Here is a 25,145-nt window from a genome sequence, read left to right as displayed (position 1 = left end):
CAGATTTTAAAACTGTAGGCCTGTTATTTTTCTAGACTGCACCTAAGTTTGGGTTTGTCTTACATTTCTTCATATTTGGATCAGATTATGCAGTTTTGGCAGAAATATTGCAGAAATGATCTTTCTTTCTCAGTGCATTTTACCTGGAGGTACCTGCTGTTCATTTGTCCCATCATTGGTGACTGCTTGGTACAGTTTTCTTGATTTCTAAACTCTGAAGTCATACTTCTGCTTTGGCAGTATTAAGTCTTTTGTTGAAAGATGTTTTGAGAACATGTAAATATAATCTTTCTTCCTGGAAATCTTTGATTAAGGAGTTTGTGTATAGTAGTCCCCCCATCACCTACAAGGGCTTTGTTTTAAGGCATTTAGTGGGTACCTGAAATCAAGAGTATCCAACCCAATGTCCTGTCTTCTGTAATTTTCCATCTGATATTTTTGGACTACAGTTAACCTCTCGTTGCTGAAACCATGTAAAAGTGCAGATAAATAAGACTCCTTTTCCCTTTCTAGTGTTTTTAATTTGCTTCTTTTTGTGTAAGAACATGGTTGCCGTGTGCTATTGAATTCTAAGAATAAAGACTGTCTGTAGATAATGATTGTGTCAGGCTGGGGCTAGCATGACGAGAGGGTACTGGAAGCCAGAAGCTTCCCTGAGTAGTATTTCTGGTTCAATGTGGGGCAGACAAAGGGAAAGTGGTAAATTAAAATCCCAGAACAGAATAATGAGGACTGTGACCTGGGCAGATATATCCATTATCAGAGACTGTGGAGCTCAAGAAAGTCCTCCTGGGGAAGGGATGAGGAAGCTAGGCCAACTGGGCTGAGGAAGGTAAGGGCAAGACACCACCAGCCCCCAGGGTGGACTGTTCCCTTTGTAGGTGCATTCAACTTGGGCATGAAACTTCAGATCTGAAAAGAATCTCAGGAGCTGTCTGGTTAAACTTCCTCATTTCATAGTCAAGGTAACTGAGATTCCTTGTTTTGGTGATTTGTCTAAGAGGCAGAGCTGGAGTATAAACCTCTCCACCTTGTCAGAAATAGGAAGAAGATTGGTATGTGCAGTAAGGTAGCCATTTTCCATAGCACTGGGGACTTGGGAAGGTTAGAGAAATACAGTTAGATCACCACCTTATGTTTTTAATAACAGAGGCAGCCATGGGAGCCAGGTGGGAATTAACCGCCTCAGAGTTGACCTGCAGGAGAGAGAAAAGCTGAGGGACCAGCCCTCCCAGCCAGCTCTGTTTTAGTTTACCAGTGTCTACAACCAGTAGGAAAGAGATATAGCCAAAGAGAGGATGTGGGGAGTTTCCTCAGCATACTGAAAAACTGTTTCCTCAGTGAGACCATAATGTACTGTCAAATTCTGAAATTTAATCATCTTTGCATCACAAATTGTATGTACCTCATGATTATCTTAAAAGTAATTTTGATCAGTGTCCAATGATACACTCAAGGGGATATAAAAGTTGTTGATTAGTGTAACTTTGTTTCTGTTATCCCAGGTAACACCTTTTTTGTTTGTATGCACATCCATTCACACATCTACGCAAGTGTACACATACACACATGGATTTAGGTTTGAATGAGATGTTCTTATGCTTTTTAAAAATGTTTTCTTTTTTAACATTTTAATATTTTTAACTTGAACCTTTCTTTGTGTATTATGTCAAGCTCTTTATTATCATTGATTTTATAGCTAACTTTCTTGTATTGAAACTGTGGACTTTTTTCTTGTTCTGTGAAAGTAATTTTCTTAATTGTTAAGCCTATTTAGTTGTTTTTTTTTTTTTTAAGTATCAATAATTTATTGAAGTCTTTGTTTGCCTTTAAGTGAATTGCAGAGGGAGGGGTTTCCTGGGCTGTGGGTCTTTGTTTTTCTATGTATAGTTAATACCCCTTTCGTGTGGCTGTGTCCATTATGAAGCCATATGCTCCATTTTAGGCTAGAGTGACCTTTCATTTCTGGGATCATAGGGCTCCTCTTGAACTTACTCTCTTAAGTCTCCAGTGGGCAGTAATCTCTACTTATTAGCTGGTGGCTCACATTGCTGCAGCTTCCCCCACACTTAGCTTTTGATCTTCAGTCTTGCATAGTAGCAGTTCCTTTGTAGCTTTTGGAGTATACAAGATTATAAACAGATTTGTTTGAAAGCAGTTTTTCCCTAGAGTCTGGTCAAGAATCACATAAATCTGTACTTTAAGGTCTAACTACATAATAATTAAAGCAAGTATTGAAAAGGAGTAAAGCACAAAATTATTGGGTTTCCTTTTGTTGTACATTTTGGTTAATGAGATCAGTTTTTTCACCTGATGATACTATGAAAGCTACCGTCACCTGAAGTATACACAACTTGTACAAAAAATTTCAAGTCATTTTCTAACAATTTCGAACCACTTTGAACAACCATTGGTCATCCTTTTAGTTTTTAAGCAGTGGAATCAGTCAAGAGGTAAGAACAAATGCATTCCTTAAACATGTAGTAATTTCCCCTTTTCCTTTATTATAGGTTAAAACTGCTTATAAGTGTGCATGTGTCTTACGAGATACCATAAACCCGTACCTTCTGCGGAGAATGAAGTCAGATGTCAAGATGAGCCTTTCTTTGCCAGATAAAAATGAACAGGTCTGTAAATCTAGAAGTTAAAACCAAGTATTCCTCAGGTGTGCCTGCCCCCTCAATCCGATTCTCCTGTGTATAAAAGACTAGGCCTATAGGTGGGTCCTGGCTCTGGAAGGCAGGCTGTCCTCATCTGCATACACATGTATGTGACAGATATACCTCTGTGACATCTTTCCTCAGCTAGGCTCTTTCTCTAATTCATAGGCTTTGATTTCCCTCTCTTAACACATAGGTTTCTTTAACTACTTTCCTTAAATGTCTTAATTTTCCTTAAGCCCTCAGTTCATTCATACTGCACATTGTAGTACATGCCAGTCAGATGCCCAGCATGATTCAAGGCTCTGTACACAGCAGGTGGCAGAGCAAGTTACATTATCATGGTACTCACATTTTTTTTTTTTTTTTGGTACTGGGGATTGAATTCAGGGGGTACTTAACCACTGAGCCACGTCCCCAGTCCTTTTTTTGTATTTTATTTAGAGACAGAGTCTCACTGTTGCTTAGCACATCACTAAGTTGCCAAGGCTGGCCTTGAACTCACGATCTTCCTGCCTCACCATGCCTGGCCTCACATTCATTCTTGATGTGGAGGGAGAATCACAAATAAGTATAGAAGATGGTAGGTGGTTATGTATGGAGAAAAATGAATCTGGGTGAGGAGATGGGGAGTGCTAGGGGCAAGGGTTTTAGACTTTTTATAAAAGAGATAAAGAAGATCTCTGATCCAGTGGTAGTTAAACAGAGACCCATAGAAGGTATGAGAGTGAGTTGTATGGGAGTTGAAGAAAGACTATTCCTGCTGACAGATTGGAGCAGTGCATTGGTATGCTTGAGGACCATTTGGGAAGCCACTGTGGCCAAAGCCAGGAGCAAGGACAAGAACCACAAAGGAGGAAGGTAGAGGCCAGATCTCAAGGGCCTGCTGGTCATGGGGAAGATTTACTTTTTGCGAGGCAGAAAGTATACTGAGTGAAGAATTATACTGAGTGAAGAATTGATGTCATTTGACTTAGGTGTCAAAAGAATCATCCTTCTAAATTCCATCCTGGTGTTCTGTAATCTGAAAAGATGATTGTACCTCTGCTTGGCACCTTTAAATAAATGCATGTTCAATGTTTAAACTGTGTAAGACCTTTGAGGTCTGTTATCAAGGCTACTTCCTTTCATCCTTGCCTCTTCCCTTCCCCCCATACTTATCTCCACTTTGTGCCTTTTATCTTCACATTCCCCACTCTCCCTTTTGAGAAATCCAGGTACCCAAACCACAGGTGTCTGAGCTGGCTAATTCCAAATCAGCCAATTGCTGTGGCATTTTATTTGTCCTTTTTCATTCTTTTATCAGTTTCACACCCAAGATTTTGATCGTAAACTGGTGCAGTCAATGTCTGATGAACTTCCCACCCAACAAGACTTTTCACTCCATTCAGTTTTGCCCATTGTTGCTGGATTAATTTTTCCCAGGCTTATTCCTATCAAATATACCTTCACTGTACCTTTCCCTATCACCTATTTAAGATCATCAGTTTAACTTATTCACACCATTTATTTTCACTATGGAATCTCAACTGTTTTCTCCATGCTGTAGCCAAACGAATCTCTTTCTGCTCTTCCAACATATGTCTCACTTCTTTCCATGTACTTATAATGTCCCCTTCACCTGAAGATTCTGCCACACCCATTCCACCCCTAAGAAAACACACAAAGAGAAGTTCTTTTATTAAGATCATTATAGGGGGCTCCCTACTGAGCTACTGAGTTGTAGCTCAGTAGCAGAGTGCTTGCCTAGCATGTGTGAGGCACTGGGTTCAATCCTCAGCACCACATAAAACTGAGTAAATAAAATAAAGGTATTGTGTCCATCTGCAACTAAAAAAAAGATCCTCTCAGTCTCTCTACTAGACTAGAAACTCCTGGAGGTCTGGACTTTGTGTACGCATCTTAAAATCCATTATAACAATTATCTATAGTAATTCCTAGGTGCTAGGTCCTATTGGTTTAGTTTCCTTTGTGTTTTAGAGGAAAGACTTTTTCTCTCTTGCCCTTGAAAGTAAAAGACTGAAATGCAGATGTAAGAAATTAAGAACTATAAACCCTCAGGTTCATACTTTAGAAAGACTACTCATGCCACAAATTAAAATTTCCGAGGGAAAGAAAGTAGAAGCAGAAGGATGAGGTTCTAAAAAATCCTGGACTGATATAAAGTTGGGGCTGATGGAAGGTACCAGAAGGATCCAGGATGTCCAGATTTCTCCCTTACGGTGCTGGGATAGATCTATTGCTATAGAGGCTTCAAAAGGACAACCAGCTTTTAGGGCATGACTGACGGGTTTAATTTAGGATGCGTGTGAAGTGCCTATGTAAATATTCACTTGCCCAAGAGGCTGTTGCAGATGGATCTAGAGGTCTGAGGAGGATCTTAGGATGTAACTAACACCTATGAGTGTTAGTTACACTCATGGTATTTTAACACCTAGGAAGGTGTTAAAAATTCTGAACAGGGATTGGTTTGACCATAGAATATGTGGAGAATGAGAGAAGATAAGCAGTCTAAGGGAACAGCAACTCCTAAGAAGGTAAAAGAAGAGGGACTAGCTAGGAAGATAGGGAGACCCAGGCAGACAGGTAAGAGGTGAGTTAGGAGGAGTGGAGGCCAGGGCTGCAGAGCAACAGGGTGAGTGGGCTGAACTGGAAAGAATCTGATGATTTTGGCAATTCTGAAGTCATTAGTGATGACACACTAGGAACAATCTCAGTGGCATCAGTGGGGTGCCCATTATACTTGTTCTCTGCAGAAGCACCTAAAAGGTGAAAAAGTAGAATGGAAGTGAGGACTATCCCATATTACTTCAGGAAATTTCCTCCCTCTTTTAGAGTGTCTTAATGGGCATGGTTTTCAGATATGGTACAAAGGTTGAGGAGTAGTTACCTTTGATCCTGTACTAGAGCCTCTTCCTCTGAAAATAAAGGAAACTAAGGCGAGGTAGGTGCAGAAACAGAAACATTTTAGGAAGTAGAAACTAGGGAATCCTGTCTGATTCTGGTAGCTTCAGGTTTGGTTTTTACTGTTTTGTTTTTATTTGCTTGCTTTTAGGTAGAAGTTGAGACAACAGTGGCTGGTGTGGAGTAGCTTGGGGAACATGAGGAGTGTTGGCACAGCAGTTCTCATGCTGCACTGGGCATTAGGAAGGTACCGGGCAGGGTATGTGTGAATGAGTTCCCTGAAACAGGCAGTGACAAGCTGCCTCAGGACAGGAGATGCTTCTGGATATTGACCATAAAGAAGTAGAGAAGGCAGGTTGGGAATCTGCCTCTGGAAATTCATAAGGCAAGTGTAGTGGGTTGAAAAGGGCCCATGTTGGTGTCACAGGGATAGCTAGGAACATGGGAGTATGAATGGCCATGAAAGAAAGTCAAGCCATGAGGTGGTGGTGGTGAATTTGGAGAAGGAGAAAGGTTGAGAGGTAGGAAGTCCATGAACCCAATGGCATGGAGTAATTGATGCAGCTGGCCTAGGAGGGTAGAGGTTGCTGTCAGAGATGAGTCTAGTAAACTTACAGACTCCAGGAAAGGAGGAGTTCTAGGTGAGGTGAAAGTTCCCATCAGGTCTGCTGAGCAGAGTACAGATAAGGGGCATGGGAGGTGGGATAATCTGGGCACATTGAGGCCAAGAATGATCTGTACACCTGGATTCTGAACTTGCCTGTGAATAGGAAGCCAGTATTCAAGGACTGTTGGGGCATGGACCAGGAGAAATGGTCTTTGTTTAGCTATGAGAATTGTCATTGTTGTTTTAGTAAGAAGTATTGTTACAGTTGCATATATTGTGCTGTTTTGATTAGGAAACCAAATGCTTGCGTTGTAATATTTTGATTACTTTATTCTAGTGATTTTTTTAGAAAACTATGGTTTGTTTTTTCCCCCTGCAGGTCTTATTTTGCCGTCTTACAGATGAACAGCAGAAAGTCTACCAGAATTTCATTGATTCCAAAGAAGTTTACAGGATTCTCAATGGAGAAATGCAGGTCAGCCATAGAATAGAAGCTGGAGAAATAAGTTGTGGATGAGGAGAGGTGGGAGAGGAAAGGAAACTGGTGTCTAGAATGTGCCAGGCTTTTTATATCACGTTGCCTCGGTTCATTTGTGTGCGTGCTGTGGGGAAGTGTATGAAGTCAAAGCTTCAGCATGCAGACAGTGAGGTGCAAAGGGAGGTCACTGGTGGGAGATCGGTAACCATGACCTGTGTAGCTGGAACACAGCTGTGGGTGCGACCGCAAGGCCCTGTTGTTCCTGTGACTCTCAAGGATCTCACCTGACAGGTGGATGAGTCTGGGTTTTCCTGGGAATGATGACAGGAACTATATATAATAATGAGAGGAATCATAATTTTCATCAGCTTCTTAAGGGAACCTTGAACCCTAATAAACATGAATCATTTACCATGTTGGAAACCAAATTTAATTTTGGTTCAAATGTCTCTGGTTCTAATTCTCATCATCCGCAATGTGTGAAAGGAAATTAGGGTCACTCTGTTCCTTCCAATACTCCAAAAACTTTCTATCGTTGTCTAGAATTCAGAAGGTACTAGATAGTGAGTGTCTTCTTAGAAAAAAACAAAGCAACAACAACAAAACATTATATAACTATATGAATGTGCTAGAATTTAGCTTTCTGGAACATGTTCCCATGGTGGACTGTCCCTGGGAACTTTTTAAATAAGAATGTGCTGCTGAGACTGCACAACTGATGGCATCATGTGCTGGAAGCTGGGCAACTAAATTTTGTTTAGATGACATGCTGCTGCTGGGTCAGGGGTTTTCTTTGATCCTTTGAAAACATTTTGGTGATTACCTTAACTAAATTTCAAGCCCTTGCAGAAGTGAAAGAACACGTTAAATTTGTGTTATATTCTCTACTGTAGTACTGTTTCATTTGAATCCAACATTCTGGTCTAGTGGAGGAATAGCTAAGTGATGGCATTTGCAGTGATAAAGTTTTCAAGGACTGGGGAGCCCATGTAGAATATAGAGTAACAGCCCCAGACTGCTGGATCACATTGTGAGGAACAATCATTTTTACACATTTTTTCTGTAATAACATTGTACCTAAAGACAGTACTGAGTGCTCAGAGTGATTATATGTATGTTAAATAAGTAGGTACAGTAGTATAATCAGCATTTAGACTAAAGTTTCAGACAAACTGTACCCCTTCTTTGTGCATACCCTATGAATTGTCTTATTGATTTGATACATAAGATTCCTAGGGCTTAAGGATGCCCACTCTCCTTGCTGTCATCCTGAGCAAGAGCCATTTCTTTGAGGTGCTTTCAAAATAAGCCTTAGGAATCTAGACCTTCCTGTAGCAGGTAAATGCTTGTGTGTCCTTTAATCCATGCTGAGCTTTGAAGTCATGGTCCTTGTCCTGTCCCATTGGAGTAGTGATATATGCTCTGAAATCCACACTGGTCTGCTCCCAGGCAGGTGTTGCTGCCTGTGTACACAAGCACCTGAGTGCTTGTGCTTCCAGATGCAGTGGTGGTCTCTTTCATTCTTTTAACTACATCTATTTCTTACTTCATCTGTCACTGGTATATATAAAGACTTCTAAATCATTCACATTTCCAACTTGTAAATCTCCTTTTCACTTCATGTGCCTCCAAGTTATGTGGTCTGGATCATAATGTCCAATAGATAGAGAGTGCAAGCCACACTTGTAAGTTTCAATCACATTACAAAGATAAACAGATAAAATTAATTTTGATCATGTATTTTATTTAAACTAATATATGTAAAATATCATTTTAGTGTATAATCAAAGTTTCAAAATTATGAGTAAAATATGTTACTCTTCTTTTTTTGTACGAAGTTTATGAAATTGGGCATATATTTTGCATTTGCAGCACATCTCAACTTGCACTAGCCACACTTTATGTGCTTCATAGCCTCATGTGGCTAGTGGCTACTCTTTCAGACAGTGCAGGTCTAGAGGAAGAAACATGAGTTAGAGATGGCTCTTTGGGGAGTTTCGACAGTATTTCTGATTTGCTCAAATCTTTTATTGTTTGCTTGTGTAACTTTCTGATTTAAACTGTCATCCCTTTGATTATTCGCTTAATTTATGAGCTTTCTTTTTCTTTTCTTTTTTTTTTTTTTTTTCTTTTTGATACTGGGGATTAAATCCAGAGGTGCTCAACCACTGAGCCACATCCCCAGCCCTTTTTATTTTTTATTTTGAAATAGGGTTTCCCCAATTGTATGGGCCTTGCTAAATTGCTGAGGCTGGCCTTTAACTTGTGATCCTCTGGTCTCAGCCTAAGAGACCACTGGGATTATAGGTGTGTGCTACCACATCCAGCTTATTTCTATTTTTCTACTTGAGCTTTCATACTAATGAATTTGATTTGAGTCACACTCTGAAACCTGTGAGGCGGCCTCAGGCAGGGGCTGAGACAGGGGTTAGAAATTGCTTACCCAGCCTCTTATGCTTTTCTGTTCATGAACCCTTCTTCACATCCTTCTCATTTGTGCTTTTGTCATGCAGTTTCTGATATAATAATAATATAAAGGTAAATGGAACTTCAACCTCTGACTCATACATTCAACTGAAGAATTTTTAGCAAGGTGCTCAGTAATGTAATATTTAAATGTATCTGATAGTTCACATGACGGATTTCTCTAAATTTAGATTGGTATGATATTTCAGATTGTTATTTTTAAGGAGTCAGTTTTTATATAAAGCTTACAATGCAGTTAACCATATATCATTTTTTACATGATCAGTTAGGGAAAGAAGATGAGCAAAAGTTAATTTCTTCCAACTCCTAATAATAGGATTAGGGTAGAAAATTGGAAGCTTGTAAAGAATGACTTTTTAATCCATGTCACGTATGGAATAGCTTTCTTCCCTTCCTTTTTTCCTGAATATCATTTTTACGTGGAGTAATCCGAGTGCATCATCATGTTCCTTTGTATCACAGATTTTCTCTGGACTTATAGCCCTAAGAAAAATCTGCAACCACCCTGATCTCTTTTCTGGAGGTCCCAAGAATCTCAGAGGTCTTCCAGATGATGAACTAGAAGAAAATCAGTTTGGATACTGGAAACGTTCTGGAAAAATGATTGTTGTTGAGTCTTTGTTGAAAATATGGCAGAAGCAGGGTCAACGAGTGTTACTATTTTCTCAGTCAAGACAGGTGAGTGCACAGACTTCAAGAAAGAAGTCAGTTCTTCATGCTTTAAGAACTATTGATTTAAAAATAGGATATAATCTCCATGCACTGTGGCACATCCTTGTACCCCCAGTGACTCAAGAGACTGAGATAGTAGGATTGCAAGTTTGAGGCCAACCTCAGCAACTTAGCATGACCCTTAGCAAATAAGTGAGACCCTGTCTCAAAATAAAAAGGGCTATGGATATAGCTCAGTGGTAAGTGACCCTGGGTTTAGTCCCTAGTACCAAAAAATAAAAATAAAAAAAAAAGAATAAAAGGGATATAAGCAAGTCTGCCACTGTTGTCAAGATGGCAGCCTGCAGATTTCTTTAGGAGTTTGGATCTTTCTCTGGCGATGGCGTCTAGAAGTATGTGTGTTTGTGTGTGTGTACTAGGGATTGACCCCAGGAGCACTTAGCCACATCCCCAGCCCTTATTTATTTTTTATTTAGAGACAGGGTCTTGCTGAGTTGCTGAGGCTGGCTTTGAATTCATGATCCTCCTGCTTCAGCCTGTGGAGCTACTGGTATTATAGGCATGCACCACTGTACCTAACTAGAGTTATTTAAAAAAAAACAAAAAACAAATATGACGTAATTCTGGTGTTCAGGTGAGTTTGGGCCTGAGCTTAGGCTACTTAAAAAGTTTTAAGAGCTAATCATAAGGAAATAGCAAAAGTACTTTTTCCGCCTTAAAGCAAGAAACCCCTTTCAATATAGGCGCACTCGGGAAGATATGGCTATTTATACAGGTAGAGAAACACACACCAAAATTTCTATTTGATTTGCACACTTTTCCTCTCATTAAACAGATGTTACATATACTGGAAGTGTTCCTGAGAAGCCAGAAGTATTCCTATCTCAAGATGGATGGAAGCACTACCATAGCATCAAGACAACCACTGATTACAAGATACAATGAGGTAACAAGGGTATATGACAGAGGAGTCAGACTGGGCTACTGTATGTGGAGGGACAGGAGCGAGTGTATCTACATCCACAGCCACCTGAGCAGTGTTCATATTTTCTAGGGCTGGGTAGAAGCTAAAGGGGGACATTGTGTTTTCAAATATATACACTTCAGAATCGTTGAGAAGTGGGATATGTGTTTGTGTGTACATGTGCGTGTAGTTAAAAAATGTGTTGTCTTCCTGAAAATCCAGTTTTTAAGTATTGCTAATATAATTAGTTGAGTAGAAGCTAGGAGGTGAAGTCTGATTCACCAGAGGTCTCTAGGACATCACCATTCCTCATACTAGGAACAGCCTAGTTGTCTACATATAGAATATGTGTAGGCACAAGCAAAGAGCTGTAGCTAGTTCAGATGTGTGTGCTAAGTACCATGTGACTTTACTGTAGGACACATCCATCTTCGTGTTTCTTCTGACCACGAGGGTGGGAGGCATAGGAGTCAACCTGACTGGGGCCAACAGAGTCATCATCTACGACCCTGACTGGAACCCAAGCACTGATACACAGGTCTGTCTTTTACTTTAAAACCAAAATGTATTAGTAGAAATAGAGTTTCTTGGTTAGCACTTGTGATCATTCTTTGATGTTCTAGTTGGTTCACAGTCCAAATTTTGGTCTTTTGCTGTTCTTTCACATGATTGAGCACATCCTTTAGGGTCACATAGATTAGAGGAGTTTTTAGCAGTTTACAACAGCATCCATTCCTAGATATGGGGTAGAAAGAGCACAAGCAAAATTAGGATCTTTTTCAGATCTAGATGTCTTGGTTCTATTTTTGTCAACTGATTTGTTCATCTCCCTATAGGTATGTGTGGCTAAGAAGCCAAAATTTTAACTCTGGAAGTGAAGACAATGAGCAGCTGTCTTTGTTCTAGTCAGCAATTGCAGGGGAAGGGTCCTTATTGAGATCTCTGTCTCTGCTGCAGGCCCGGGAGCGAGCATGGAGGATAGGCCAGAAGAAGCAGGTGACTGTGTATAGACTTCTGATGGCAGGCACGATTGAAGAGAAGATTTACCATCGGTTGGTGTAGATGGCTACCTAAGTTTTGACTGCACCCAGGGTTTTGAGCAGGGAGTATTTTTAAAATATTGTTTTAAAAATAAAGTAATTGCTATAACTTAAGGGATATAGTTTTTCTTCTGTTGTATTTTTTTCTTTGACATCAAAATAAGCTTAAATGGCTTGTGAGTTTTCAAAAGTGTCTTCAAATTTGATCATAAATTGTACCTTATTCCATTTCAAGGACCACTATTGGTAAACTTGATAATGTTATCTGAGAGAACTGTTTCTACCTGCTATAGTATTCCCCTTTTAGAAAAATTGTGAAAAGTAGCAGAGTTAAAACTAACTCTGGCATTTTCACATACCTTTCAAGTGTGATCAGTGTAGGTCTTTGACTCAGATTCCCTGTGGAGAGAAGTTGACAGGGTGCCTGTTCCTTCCCCACTTTGTTTGGAATGCAGTGGTTTTCAGCAATGGAAGCTTCAAAAATAGAGTCCAGATCTTGCCACCCACTGGAGAGTTCATTCTTGTGCTGTACCACAGTTCCTAAGGGGAAGATATTGCTCTCCATGCTGCCCTGGACCATTCCTAGAATGTTCCATGTCCTTAAACCCTGGTTTGGAGGGTTGAGGATGAGTTGGATACTGTGGGAAGACAGGTTTACCCTGGGGGGACAGTTCTGCTTTCTGGAGTTGACCATGTAAGAGGGACAATAGTATGGGGCTTTGGCACAGAGTGTAGACCAGCATGTGGGAACTGGCAGGACAGGTAGAGTCAGGACTTTGCAAAACCCAGGTCAATTTCCTGAACCCATCACAGGAGGGTCAGAGCAGGGCAGGGGATGGGATTAACATCTTGCAACTTTGAGAAGCTGTGAGCTGCATGAATGTGTATGAAAAATCTTTTTTGAAATGTGTTGAATCTTGGAGGTTGAAAAAACTCATTGGATGTAAATAATAAGGTATTATTTCAAATTTAAATTCTATAAGATGTGGAAGATCAATTCATATGTACTTCCAAATTTGTAATTTTCTAAGACTGAAAGTTTGGGAGATGATTTAGAAAGTTTGGTGGATGATTTAGCTATTTATGTATAAGTATATCTCTCATGTTGTTTATAACTAAAATTTTGAAGTATATCTAACCATTTCATAATAGTATAATTTTTATCTTTTTAGACAAATCTTTAAGCAGTTTTTGACAAACAGAGTACTAAAAGATCCAAAACAAAGGCGGTTTTTCAAATCCAATGATCTTTATGAGCTGTTTACTCTTACTAGTCCTGATGCATCCCAGAGCACTGAAACAAGTGCTATCTTTGCAGGTATTACATTAAGTTATTTAATTCAGAATGATCAGTTTTATATGAATGATGTAATGTAACATTAGTGCTGTTTTCTTTCTTTTAAGGAACTGGTTCAGATGTTCAGACACCCAAATGCCATTTAAAAAAAAAGATTCCATCAGCCTTTGGAACAGACAGTGACATTCCAAAATGCAGAAAACTTCCTGATTCTGATACATCTGCAAATGATGCCTTATCAACTGAAGAGAAATCTAAGGCAACAGGAACTGAAGGAACTACACAAACTTCTACCGAACGTGATCCTTTAACAAGAAATAATCCTCATACAAGTGGTAACATAACTAGCAGTGATGGGCTTAAAGAAGAGACAAATGCAGTGTCTGAACAGGAGGAGCCACCAATGATCAGTGGAAATAAGGACTGTTCAGATTCTCCAAGAATTGGCAGAATATCTAGGCCATCTGGTGAAGAAAGCATTGATGAAAAGCAAGATCCTTCTTATAAAGGAGAAAGCTGCCAGATTCAGACAGAACCTCTTGGGAAGGATGAACAAATGGAAAGTCATTTTTATAAGCACAAGTCGAAAACAAAACATCATGATGTGTCAGAAGAAAAGACCTCAGAAAAACACCTGCAGCAGCAGCCAAAGCCCAAGAACTCTAAGCATTGGAAAGATGCCAAATTTGAAGGAATTCGAGTTCCACACCTGGTGAAGAAAAGGCAATACCACAAGCGAGACACTGAGCCTGCAAGTGAGGCCCAGGGACGGAGCAGTGATGATTATGTTTTGGAAAAGCTTTTCAAAAAATCAGGTAATACTTTTGATGCATTTGCCAACAGGTGCTAGGATCAGAGAACAAGGAAGCCATTTCTAGTATGGCAGCCTTTAACTGATGATACAGAGGGACCTCACAACCAGAGTTATTTTCCTTCTAAAATTTAGATTCAAATTATATTGGCATTCTGAAAATTATATTTACTCCCTTTTCTCAAGACCTAGAGGAGTCTGAAACATTGGGAAACATAACTACTTACAGGTGGGATGTAATGCTTTAAATAGGCATGTTCTGTTTGAACTTTAGTAGGCAATTTTCTTACATACTGTATTTATCTGATTTTCCAGCCAACAACACAGGGTCCTTTCCATACTTATGACTCTTCTTTTAGACTAAGAAGTATTGGCCTTCATTCTTAGCATCTTGACTTATTTTCTCAATCCTAGAATATACAGTAGCTTTATAATTCACAACATGTATCCCCACAAAAGACAACCATACTAACTAGAGTTCAATATTTGTTTATTTTTCTTTTTGTCTTTGGTTGGGAGTTTTTAGTCAACACACTGTGGTCAAGTTTCTTGTGTTCTTTTTTTCTCTTCTTTCATTCTGTTGTCATGATTGATAACAGGTTAATTTATTTCTACTTTTATCCAATTTAGGTCCCCCCATCCTTGTTTATTTTATTTTACTTTTTGAGTATGTAATATATTAATATAGTTATAAAGTTCAAAATGCTACAAAAAGATATTATTCAGAAAATTGTCACCCCCTCCTCCATTCTATTCCTTCCTTACCAGTCACATGAGTTTCTTACTCTTTCTTTACTATTTCTTTGTGTCAAAATATGTAGCACATATTAGTCTGATACAAAAGGGTGCCACTATATTTTATGTTAACCTTTTTTGAAAATTTCCTACATCCTGACAGTCACTTCATATTCATTAATAGAAAGCTTCCTACTTTTTTTTATTGCCGTTACGTGGACATACCATAGTTTATTTACAATTGAACATTTAGATTATTGATAGCTTTTTAAAAATAACTCTACAATAGATACTGTGTTCAGGTTATAGTTTGCATGTGGAAATGTCCCCCCAGAAGTTTACATGTTAGGCAACACAGTAATGTTCAGAAGTGAAAAGATTGGATTATGAGCTCTGTAACCTCATGGGTGGATGAATCCATTGATAACTGAACTATTGGGTGGTAATAATAGGCAGGTGTGGCATGGCTGGAGTAAATAGATCATTGGGGATGTGTCCTTGGACTGTGTATGTCTGTGGCTCCTTACTTTCTATTGCTGCAAGCTAAGCAGCTTTCCTCTGCCATGATGTTTCTGCCTTGGAACCAGCCAACCATGGACTGTGACCTCTGAAACCATGAACCACAATAAACTTTTCCTCCTCTAAGTTATTCTTGTCATGTATTTTGGTTACAGTGACAAAAAACTAACATAACCTATATACTTTAGTACTATTAGAGATAAAATTTTCAGAGAAAATTCCTAGAAGTGAGATTGCTATATCAAAAGATAAACACATATATAGGGTTTTTTTGTTCTTTTGAGATAATGTCCTGTACCCCATTCATAAGGTTTATATCAAATTGAATTGTCACCAGCAATGTGTAAGTGTCTATCCCGACCCTTGCTAAGAGATTTTTGTTCAACTTTTAACTTTGGCCATCTAAAGTTTGAGGAATGATGCCTCATTTTATTTCACTGAGTGAAACTGAATATTTATAGAGCCATTTACATCTTTTTAAAAATTTCCATGCGAATTGTATGTTTATGTCTTCTGCCCATTTCCTAAATCAGGTTTTTAACCTTTGTGTCCCTTTGGTTTTAAAGAGTTGTTTTTTTTTTTTTAAATAAATCACGGTTATTAACTCAAATATCTCTATTTATTGATTTATTTGTCATATAGCGTATATTTCCTCACAGTTTGTCTTGTTTTACTTATGGTGATTTTATTTGTGAAAATGTTATTTAAAAAAATATATAGGACTGTGGGTATAGCTCAGTGGTAGAACACTTGCCTAGCATGTGCAAGGCTTTGTTTGATCTCCAGCCCCTTGAAAAATAAAACAAAAAAAATGTAATCAAATTGACTGATGTCTTACTGTTATTAATTTTGAGTTATAGTTAGAAAACCCTTTCTACACTTAAATAATAATGGAATTCACCACATTTTCTTGGACTTGTAACATGTTTCACCATGTTACTTATGTGGCTTTTTTAAAAATACATTTAAGCCTCTTCGATTCATTTGGATCAAGTAACTCCTGACCTTTTCCAGCATCTTTTAAAATCTGTTTTTCTCCAGTGACTTGAGATGCCACCTTTATCATATAGAACATTTCCATATGTAATCGAATCCTTTGTGGACTGGGGATTAATTCCGTTTTGTTTATTCCTGCCTGGGCACCACATTTAAAATTCAAGAGTGTTCTGTCTGTCTACTGTTGGTTAAAGCACAGCTTTGTCTTTTCAGTGTTTTCCTAGCTACTTGTGCTTATTTTTTCATGTGTCAGAATCAGTTTGTCTAGTTTCATAAAGCGGTTCTTGGTGTTTTTATTGGGGTTGCACTAAATGTATAAATTAGAACAGGGAGCAAGGTTATCTCAAGTCATTCTACTCAAGAGCAAGGAATGCCTTTCCATTTGTTCAGGCCTAAAATGTCCTCCAGGAATGCTTTAAAGTTTTCTTTATGTAGGCCTTACGTGTGTCTTGAGTTTATTCTCATTTTACATTCTGTTATTTTTTTCCCACCATTGTATCCTTTGACTGTTGTTTGTGCATAGGAAGCTTATAGTTTTCTGTACATTAATTTTTATGTTTCATTCTTTTCTGAATTATTGTTAAAGTTTTGTCATTGATACTTTAGGTTTTCTAGGTGTGTTATCATTAAAAACTTCAAAAAGAAGGACTGGGGATGTGACTCAGTAGTAGAGTACTTGTCTAACATGCATGAGGCGCCCTGGGTTCCATCCCCAGCACTTCAAAAAAGAAAGAAAAAAAAACCTGCAAAATATTTTTTACTGTTTCATTTTATGTCTCTAATTGAGTTTGCTTTTCTTACTGCCCTAATAACTCAATTAAAATGGTAAAGCGCTGAAGACATCTTATCTTTTCCATTGTTTTAGTAAGCTTTCTTTGCTGCTGTTACTAAAGGACCCAACCAAAACAACTGTAAAGGAGGAAAAGTTTATTTGGAGGCTATGGTTTCGGAGGTCTCAATCCATAGACAGCAGGCTCCATTTCTCAGGGCTTGAGGTGAGGTAGAACATCGTGGTGGAGAAGTGTGGCAGAGGGAAACAGCTCACGTGGTGATCAGAAAGCAGAGAGAGAAACTCTACTCTCCAGACAGAATATATATACCGTATAGCCATACCCCTAATGAACCACTTCCTCCAGCCATACCCCACCCATGTCTAGTTAATCCATGAGGGATTAATTTAGTGCTTAGATTAAGGCTTGTTTTTTGCCAGGTTTTTTCACTGCTGCGACTAAAGGACCCAACCATAACAACTATAAAGGAGGAAAGGTTTATCTGGGGTCTCAAAGTTTTAGTGGTCTTAGTCCATAGAAGGCCAGCTTCATTCCTTAGGACTTGGGATGAGGCTGAACATCATGGCAGAAGAGTGTGGCAGAGGGAACCAGCTCACATGATCAAGAAGCAAAGAGAGACTATACTCGCCAGATATAAATGTATACCCAAAGCCATACCCCAATTTCCACCTCCTTTAGCCACATCTTTCCACTTCAGTTACCACTCAATTAATCCCTATGAGGGGATTAATTCACTGATTGGATTAAGACTCTTACAACCCAGTCACTTCTCCGAACCTTATTGCATTGTCTCACGTGAGTTTTTGAGAGATACCTCACATCTAAACCATAACAAGGTCATGGTCTCCACTTGGGGGTCTCCACTGTAGCTTTGTCTTCCTCCTCACATCTCCACACTTTGACTCTCAGGGTGCCTGCAGGAACTCTGACCATGCTGCACTTTGCATGGCCTCCCAGGCCTTCCTTTGAAGTTTTGGTGGAAGCCTCCATGACCCCCTAACTCCAGCATCCCTGCAGAACCAGCACCATGTGGTTGATGCCAAGGTCTGCTGCCATCTCCAGCAATAGCCAAGCCTCCAGGGACCCTTGCTGCAGCAACCTCTTGAGTGTCTGGGTGGCCAAGTATGTTTAACAAACTTCCTAGGCCCTCTTGTGCAAGAAGGGTGCCCCACTAATCTCTTCTCAAGAGAATTTTCACCTTTACGCCCTTGAGTTAGAGATGGGTGTGGTCTTGCCAGCTCCTGAAATGCCCTCAAGCTATCTTTCTTATTGTCTCTGGGCAAAGTCTTTAGCATTTCTTTAGTGGAGATAATGTCTTTAACAACTACAACTTCCTTAGTCCTGGTTTTCCTCCAACTTATCAAGTCCATGTTTTCCAAATCTTTCTGCTCTGTTTTCTGCTCCTGATTATCACAATAAATTTGGCTAAAAACCACCAGCAATATTCATGCCACCACCTGAATGCTGTGCTGCCTAGACATTTCTTCCATCAGATTAAGAAGTCTATCACTTTTAAAGTCAGCCTCACAGAAGTCTCAGGGCACGGGCAAAATGCAGACATCTTCTTAGCCAGAACATAACAGGAATGGCCTCTATTCCAAATCCAATAGTATTCTCCTTTTCCTCTGAACCCTCTTGAGTGCTGTCCTCACTGTCTCCAGTTCTGTTGGCATTCTGGTCTACTGAGCTCCCACCAGAATCAGCCATTAAGTTCCACTTACAGCAACCTAAAGCATTTCCAGCTTGCACTGCTTAAGCATCTCAAAATTCCTCCCACCAATTCCAGAAAGCTCAAAAAGCTTCTGAATCACATGGTCAGGTTAGTCACAGCAACAACCCCTCTTGGTACCAACTTCTGTTTTGGTAAGCTTTTTCACTGCTGAGACTAAAGGACCTGACTACAACAATTGTAGAAGAGGAAAAGTATCTTTGAGGACTCACGGTTTCAGAAGTCTTAGTCCATACAATGCCATTTCCATTCCTTGGAGCTTGAGGTGAGACTGAACTTCATGGCGGGAGAGTGGCAGAGGAAAGCAGCTCATATCATGGTGATTAGAAAGCAAGAAAGAGAGATTCCAGCTTACATACAAAATATATACCCACTAGCCATGCCTTTAGTGAACCATTTCCTCTGACCACAGCCTACCTGCCTCCAGTTACCACTCAGTTAATCATATTAGGGATTAATTTACTGATTAGGTTAAGGCTATAACCCAATAATTTCTCCATCAGATCTTCTTGTCTGACTCGTGAGCTTTTGGGGGACATCTCACATCCAAATCGTAACACCCATTCTCAGTGGAAACATTCTAGTGTTTACCACTGAAGTAAGATTCTGGTGTTACAGATAAGGTATGTTTTATTATATTAAGGAAATATCACATCACTTCCCAATTTTTTGTGTTTTCATCTGACATGGAAGTTGAATTTGGTCATTTTGCAGCATCTGTAGAAATCTATGGATAATACTGAAACCCATGTCATAATATGGTTTATTAAATAATGGATTTCTTAATCTTGAATCATCCTTGATTTCTAGAGTGCTCCCTACTTGGTCATCATATATTATTTTCTGATTGCTATGGGATTGTATTTCCTAGGATTGTACTTAGTATATTTTCATTGATGTTCATAAATAATATTGATCTATGTTCTTTTGTGCTATGTTTATCATTGATAATTTTCTCCATTTCTTCTATTTTGCTGGTCCATTTTCCTTACAAATTATCTATTTTGTTTAGTTTTCCAGTTTGCATACAAGTGCACAAAATACTGTTTTAATGATTTTTTAAATTCATTTTGTTCCACAATAATTTCCCCCTTATCATTTATAATTCCATAAATTTATTTTTCTTTATATTTCCCTTGATAAAGCCATGCTCATGAATTGTCAATTTTGTCTTTTCAATAAGCTAGGATTTTGACTTATTAAACTGGATCTGTGGTTGTTCTATACCTTTTTTTAAAAATTTTTACTTTCTTCCTGGTGTCTTTGTTTATTTTGGTGGAAATTTTATTTTATTGTATAGGATTTTTCTTTTTGTAACTTGGAAATTTAATTCACTTTTTATTCTTCATTGACATAAATGTCAAGACTACAAAATTGTCCACTGATTACTGTATTAAATGTATCTCAGTGATTCTGATACATAGCATTTTTATGATCATTAATTTTTTAGAAATTCTGTAATTCTGGTTTATATTTTTCTCCTCACTGAAGAATTTGTTAATAGGTTTCTGCTTTTCTTCCAGGTAGCAGGGGAGAAGGTAAATATTAAAGTTGAGATTAAAGCATTTTCCTTATTTATTTTAAAAGAGGGATAATTAGTGACTCTCCCTCATAGGGTAGTAGTGATTGTGAATAGAGGTGGCATTTGTGAAGTGCCTGAGTCCTAATAGCCACTTGGTAAATAGTAGCTGAAGATGTTCTTTCTGTCTCCCACAGCCCTAGACTATTATAGAGGAGAATAGTATCCTGTATATGAACTGGAATATGACTCTTGCTGTTTTCTTTGTTCTTATCAGTGGGTGTGCACAGCGTGGTGAAGCACGATGCCATCATAGATGGGGCCAGTCCAGATTATGTCCTGGTGGAGGCAGAAGCCAACCGAGTGGCCCAGGACGCCTTGAAAGCCCTGAGACTCTCACGTCAACGGTGTCTTGGGGCAATGTCTGGAGTCCCCACCTGGACTGGCCACAGGGGGACTTTAGGTGCACCAGCAGGAATAAAGTAAGAGAATGCTCTCTGCCGTGTTTGCAACGAGACCAAACAGTGAAGACTAGCAGAAAAGTGAGGGCAAGCGAACATGCCCATCTGCTTGCTTATCTGCAGTAACAGGAAATCCCTCAGGGAAGCATTGTGTCCACCAGAGTGGGTGACTTGGGAAATACCACTGTCTTACCTTCTTCCTCACTTTCATTCCCTGCTTTCCAAAGCTGAATTTCAGGGGAAGAAATGATCAGTTTTATTTGAATAATGGTAATGTTAAAAATAGTGCAAGATTCAGAATAATGATTAAATTTTAATAAGATGATTAGCCAACTTACACCAATTAGTAATTACTATGCTCTTCAGTTTGCCCTTGTAGAGTAACTTTCCTGCCTAAAATACGAATGTAATTGCTCTTGTGTGCTGAATGAGGATACTGAGTAGGTCTTATTCTAAGATGCAGCAGTTACTTACCAGTAAAATAAAGGGGAGTAATCAAAGCAGACAGATTGAAAACCAGAAATGACATAACTTGGAGGGATAACCTTGATGTTGATAATTTTTCCAGGAAGAATTTAGGTATTAAAGAAGTATTTTGATCTTTAAGTCACAAAAACTAACAATTTATCTACTGTGATTCTTTTTCTTACTTAGGAGTAGATTTGGTCAGAAAAAGAACTCTAATCTCCCTGTGCAGCGTCCTTCAACATCTCCGATGGAAAAATGCCAGGTAATAGGATAGCCTGTATGTTTGGTTTTTTTTTGGTACCGGGATTTAACTCAGGGGCACTCAACCACTGAGCCACATCCCCAGCCCTATTTTGTGTTTTATTTAGATACAGGATCTCACTGAGTTGCTTAGCACCTCACTTTTGCTGAGACTGGCTTTGCACTCGCAATCCCACATCAGCCTCCAGAGCTGCTGGGATTAAAGGCATGGGCCACCACGCCCAGCTGATCTGTCTGCTTTTAATGTATAAGACTTTCTTGATTGAATTGCCAGGAAAATTTCACCAAATTCCAGATATGAAGATGGTTATTGCTGGTACAGTGACACCTGATATTTGCACTGTAGGCTCTAATTTGTGATATCCTTTCTCTCAAATCTAAAAAAGCTAGCTGACTTCCTAAAAAACAAGACCTGTGACAGTATCTGTTTTGCCCTCAGAAAGTTAATTCAGGGGTAAAAGTGTCACTGGAAAGGCAGCCTGGAGGGAACATGCCAGCTCCAGAGACCACCACCCTTTAGAATGAAGCTACAAAAAAACCACCTTGAGTGTTGTGTTTATATTGACTACCTGCCAGGGTAGAGTGCTCATCTCTCCCTGTTCTGTAGCACACCTTATACCCTAAGTGCTTCAGTAAGAAGAAAACTGGGTCAAACACCACCATTCAACATTCTTTGTCTTTCTGGTTAAGCATTGTGTTAATGATAAAACTTAAAAATTCCCAGGTTCAGATCCCAGTTTTAGATTAATATTAATGCACATTTAGGAATAGAGAACCTTTCTGACTTCCCATGTTGTGTGCTTTTGAGTAGTGGTTTGAGGCCCTTTCCAGGTTAGATTTTTATTGTTTTAAGGAAATTCACATGAGGTGTAAGGTGGTGTCAAGGGAGAAGTCCTATCTCCAAAGAAGGATCCAGGGAGTTCCCAGAGAGAACTTGACTCAGGACTACTGGGGTTCTTGGCATACGTGATAGAAAAGAATTGTAGCACATGCCAAAGGCACAGACAAAGGCTTATTTAGGAAAATAGATACAAATTCAAGGGAAAATGGGGGAAATCTCAAAAGAGATGCCTTTGGGATAAAGCAAGGAATATACATTCAAGGGAGAATGCAGGCTATCTTCAGAGGGAGAGACAGCAACCTCTTGGCATGGGGTATTAATATTCATAGAGGACTGGTGATTAGGTGCTGGACTAGAGGTGGATCTGGGGTGGAACTACACAATTTCATACCAGTTTTCCCTGCACTTGCACATTGCTCTTAATGTTACAAGGGCATGGGTCAGGAGCATGCCACCCAGGAATTTGCAATTATTCATGATTGCTTTCCGCATTTCAGTGGCGAATGAACTTTTCCTTTGATGTTCAGTATCCCTCCTTTTCTTCCCAAATTTCTCTCTCAGTAGGAAAGAGTGAGAAGGCTTAAAAGTGAAGAAAAAGCATAGCTGTGATATTGCTTCTTATCCCACTGTCAGTCAGGGTACATGGGAAAGAAAGAACAGGATAAGACTCCCAGCCACAGAAAGTGACTGGACCTCTGCAGGAGGTCTTCTAGGATCAGGGCCTGGAGGACTACCCTGCCTCCCTCTGCTCTTGCATGCAGAGTGCAGTGGTAACCCATGGAATGGCCTATTTTGTTTCTTCCTCTTTATATATAAATATAAATACATATATATACATATATATATATATATATATATATACACACACACACACATACACATATATACATATACTTTTTTTTTTTTTTTTTTTTTTTTTTAGGAAATATTCTTTTAACTGTGAATGGACTCAGATGTCTGACCCACTTCCTTTCCCTTGGTGTTATGTAGAGTCTCATTCTTTCCCCCATTACCTCACACCTGGCACCTGAATTATTTTGTGACCCCCTCAACCTTTGGTTATCTAGGTAGGGGTATAAGCTAGAATTCCATCTATCATTGCAGTGTGGTCTTCTTTCCGCAGGATGATGTCATGAACAAGGAGGGAAAAGATCATGGCCCTAATCACTTCAGTGGAAAAGCAGAAGATTCAGAGTCTTCTTCTGGAGCCCTTGCTTCCTCCTCACTCTTGGCCAGAATGAGAGCAAGAAATCACCTAATTCTCCCAGAGCGGTTAGAGAGTGAAAGCGGGCACCTGCCAGAGGCTTCTGCCCCGATGCTGCTCTCTACAGAACATGATGACCTGCTGGTGGAAATGAGGAACTTCATTGCTTTTCAGGCCCACATTGATGGCCAGGCCAGCACTCAGGAGATTCTGCAGGAATTTGAGTCCAAGCTATCGGTGTCACAGTCTTGTGTCTTTCGAGAACTGTTGAGAAATCTGTGCACTTTTCATAGAACTCCTCGAGGTGAAGGAATTTGGAAACTCAAGCCAGAGTACTGCTGAACAACATTGTTCCTAAACTTTCAGTCATATCTTCCACTGGAAGTGTGTGATTACTAACTTGTGCTTAATAATCATGTTTGTCGAGGAAATTTGGCTACCCCTATGTTTACTTTAAAATGGTATCTACCTCATACCTAAAACTTTAAAGAAGAAACTCTTCTCCAGAATTGAGAAGTTAATAATGCTATTAAAAGAAAAATACTTGGATGGATTTTTTTTTTTTTTTTCATTATGAACTGTGTTCTAAAATCAGGGACTTAACTGTTGCTTCTTGGAGCACATTTGTTCCTTTACCCAAAAGATAGTGTCATGGAGCATATAACTATTCATTTGGAAGTTTATAGAATAGAACCAGTGACTTGGGAGGCTGAGACTGGAGGATCTCAAGTTGAAGACCAGCCTCAGCAACTTAGTGAGACCCTGTCTCAAAGTGAAAAATAAAAAGGGCTGAGGATGTTGCTCAGTGTAAATCCCCCCTGGGTTAGATCTCCAGTACCAAAAAAAAAAAGTTGTTTGAAGTTTGTAGAATAGAAATCTCAATTCTTTTTATTGGTGCTAGAAACATATCTTACATTCAGTCAACCTGTTCAGTAAATCAGTTTATTGATATCTGATAACAGCAGCATTTTGATGCATAACTTTTACATGTTTAAATTTATCATTTGCCATACACGAAAAGATAATATTTCAAATTTTACATCACATTAATCGCCTTTAAACAATCCTCCTTTAAAAATATCATTAAATTGGTAGGTTTCTTTTCCTTATTTTGGAAGCCAGGGATTGAACCTGGAGCCTCACAGATGATGAACATGCACTTTACCACTCAGCTATATCCCTAGCCAGAGGGCATTTTTATTAGTAAAGCATGAAAGCCTGGTAATAAATAATAAGGCAGATATTTGTGGAAAGTTTTAGTGTACTCATTTTACTCCAACTTTAAGAAAAGTACATTTTTCTCCCCATTCTGACTATTGGTTTCAGGAAAGTAAAATGTATTATCATTTAAAAAAAAAAAAAAGGAAAATCCAAGTGAAACCAAAAGTACATGCATGAAAGAACACATGAGCACACAAGAGGGCAGACCACTACCAGGCACACCTTCCTCACCATGAGGTAACCACAGTGCAGTGCTCTCTGTCCTCTTGCTAGCAGGTGTCTGAAGGTCTGTCATTTAATTTGTTGAGCTTGGTTTGCTGAGGGTGCTGTTTTAGATATGAGCACCATTCTCTCTTTATGAGTCATTGTCTGTCTGATTGTATTCACCTCTTGTGCTGGCATTCGCTGTGATACTCTCCTGTTTTAGTGGTTTGGTCTTCAGCTGAGTCTGTTCATACAGATTGTTAGAAGTCTGTTAAA

At 39.1% G+C, this 25,145-nt stretch overlaps 1 protein-coding gene across 4 annotated transcripts in view; it reads left to right on the top strand.

The window, feature by feature from the left end:
- Positions 1–24,807, top strand: part of Ercc6 (ERCC excision repair 6, chromatin remodeling factor) — a 78,897-nt gene extending 54,090 nt beyond the window's left edge. For all 4 annotated transcript variants that reach the window (XM_047553334.1, XM_047553336.1, XM_047553335.1 and 1 more), the window contains 11 exons: positions 2,511–2,627; positions 6,551–6,646; positions 9,599–9,814; positions 10,644–10,754; positions 11,191–11,310; positions 11,730–11,824; positions 12,985–13,130; positions 13,217–13,924; positions 20,487–20,691; positions 21,325–21,400; positions 23,364–24,807. In XM_047553334.1, the coding sequence (XP_047409290.1) occupies positions 2,511–2,627; positions 6,551–6,646; positions 9,599–9,814; positions 10,644–10,754; positions 11,191–11,310; positions 11,730–11,824; positions 12,985–13,130; positions 13,217–13,924; positions 20,487–20,691; positions 21,325–21,400; positions 23,364–23,786 (2,313 nt within the window). In that variant the 3' untranslated portion in view covers positions 23,787–24,807. The remainder of the gene's footprint in view (positions 1–2,510; positions 2,628–6,550; positions 6,647–9,598; positions 9,815–10,643; positions 10,755–11,190; positions 11,311–11,729; positions 11,825–12,984; positions 13,131–13,216; positions 13,925–20,486; positions 20,692–21,324; positions 21,401–23,363) is intronic.
- Positions 24,808–25,145: the final 338 nt, after the last annotated feature.

This window comes from Sciurus carolinensis, chromosome 5 (genome assembly GCF_902686445.1).
Source record: "Sciurus carolinensis chromosome 5, mSciCar1.2, whole genome shotgun sequence".
Classification (NCBI taxonomy): domain Eukaryota; kingdom Metazoa; phylum Chordata; class Mammalia; order Rodentia; family Sciuridae; genus Sciurus; species Sciurus carolinensis.
This window is presented reverse-complemented; position numbering and strand designations above follow the sequence as displayed.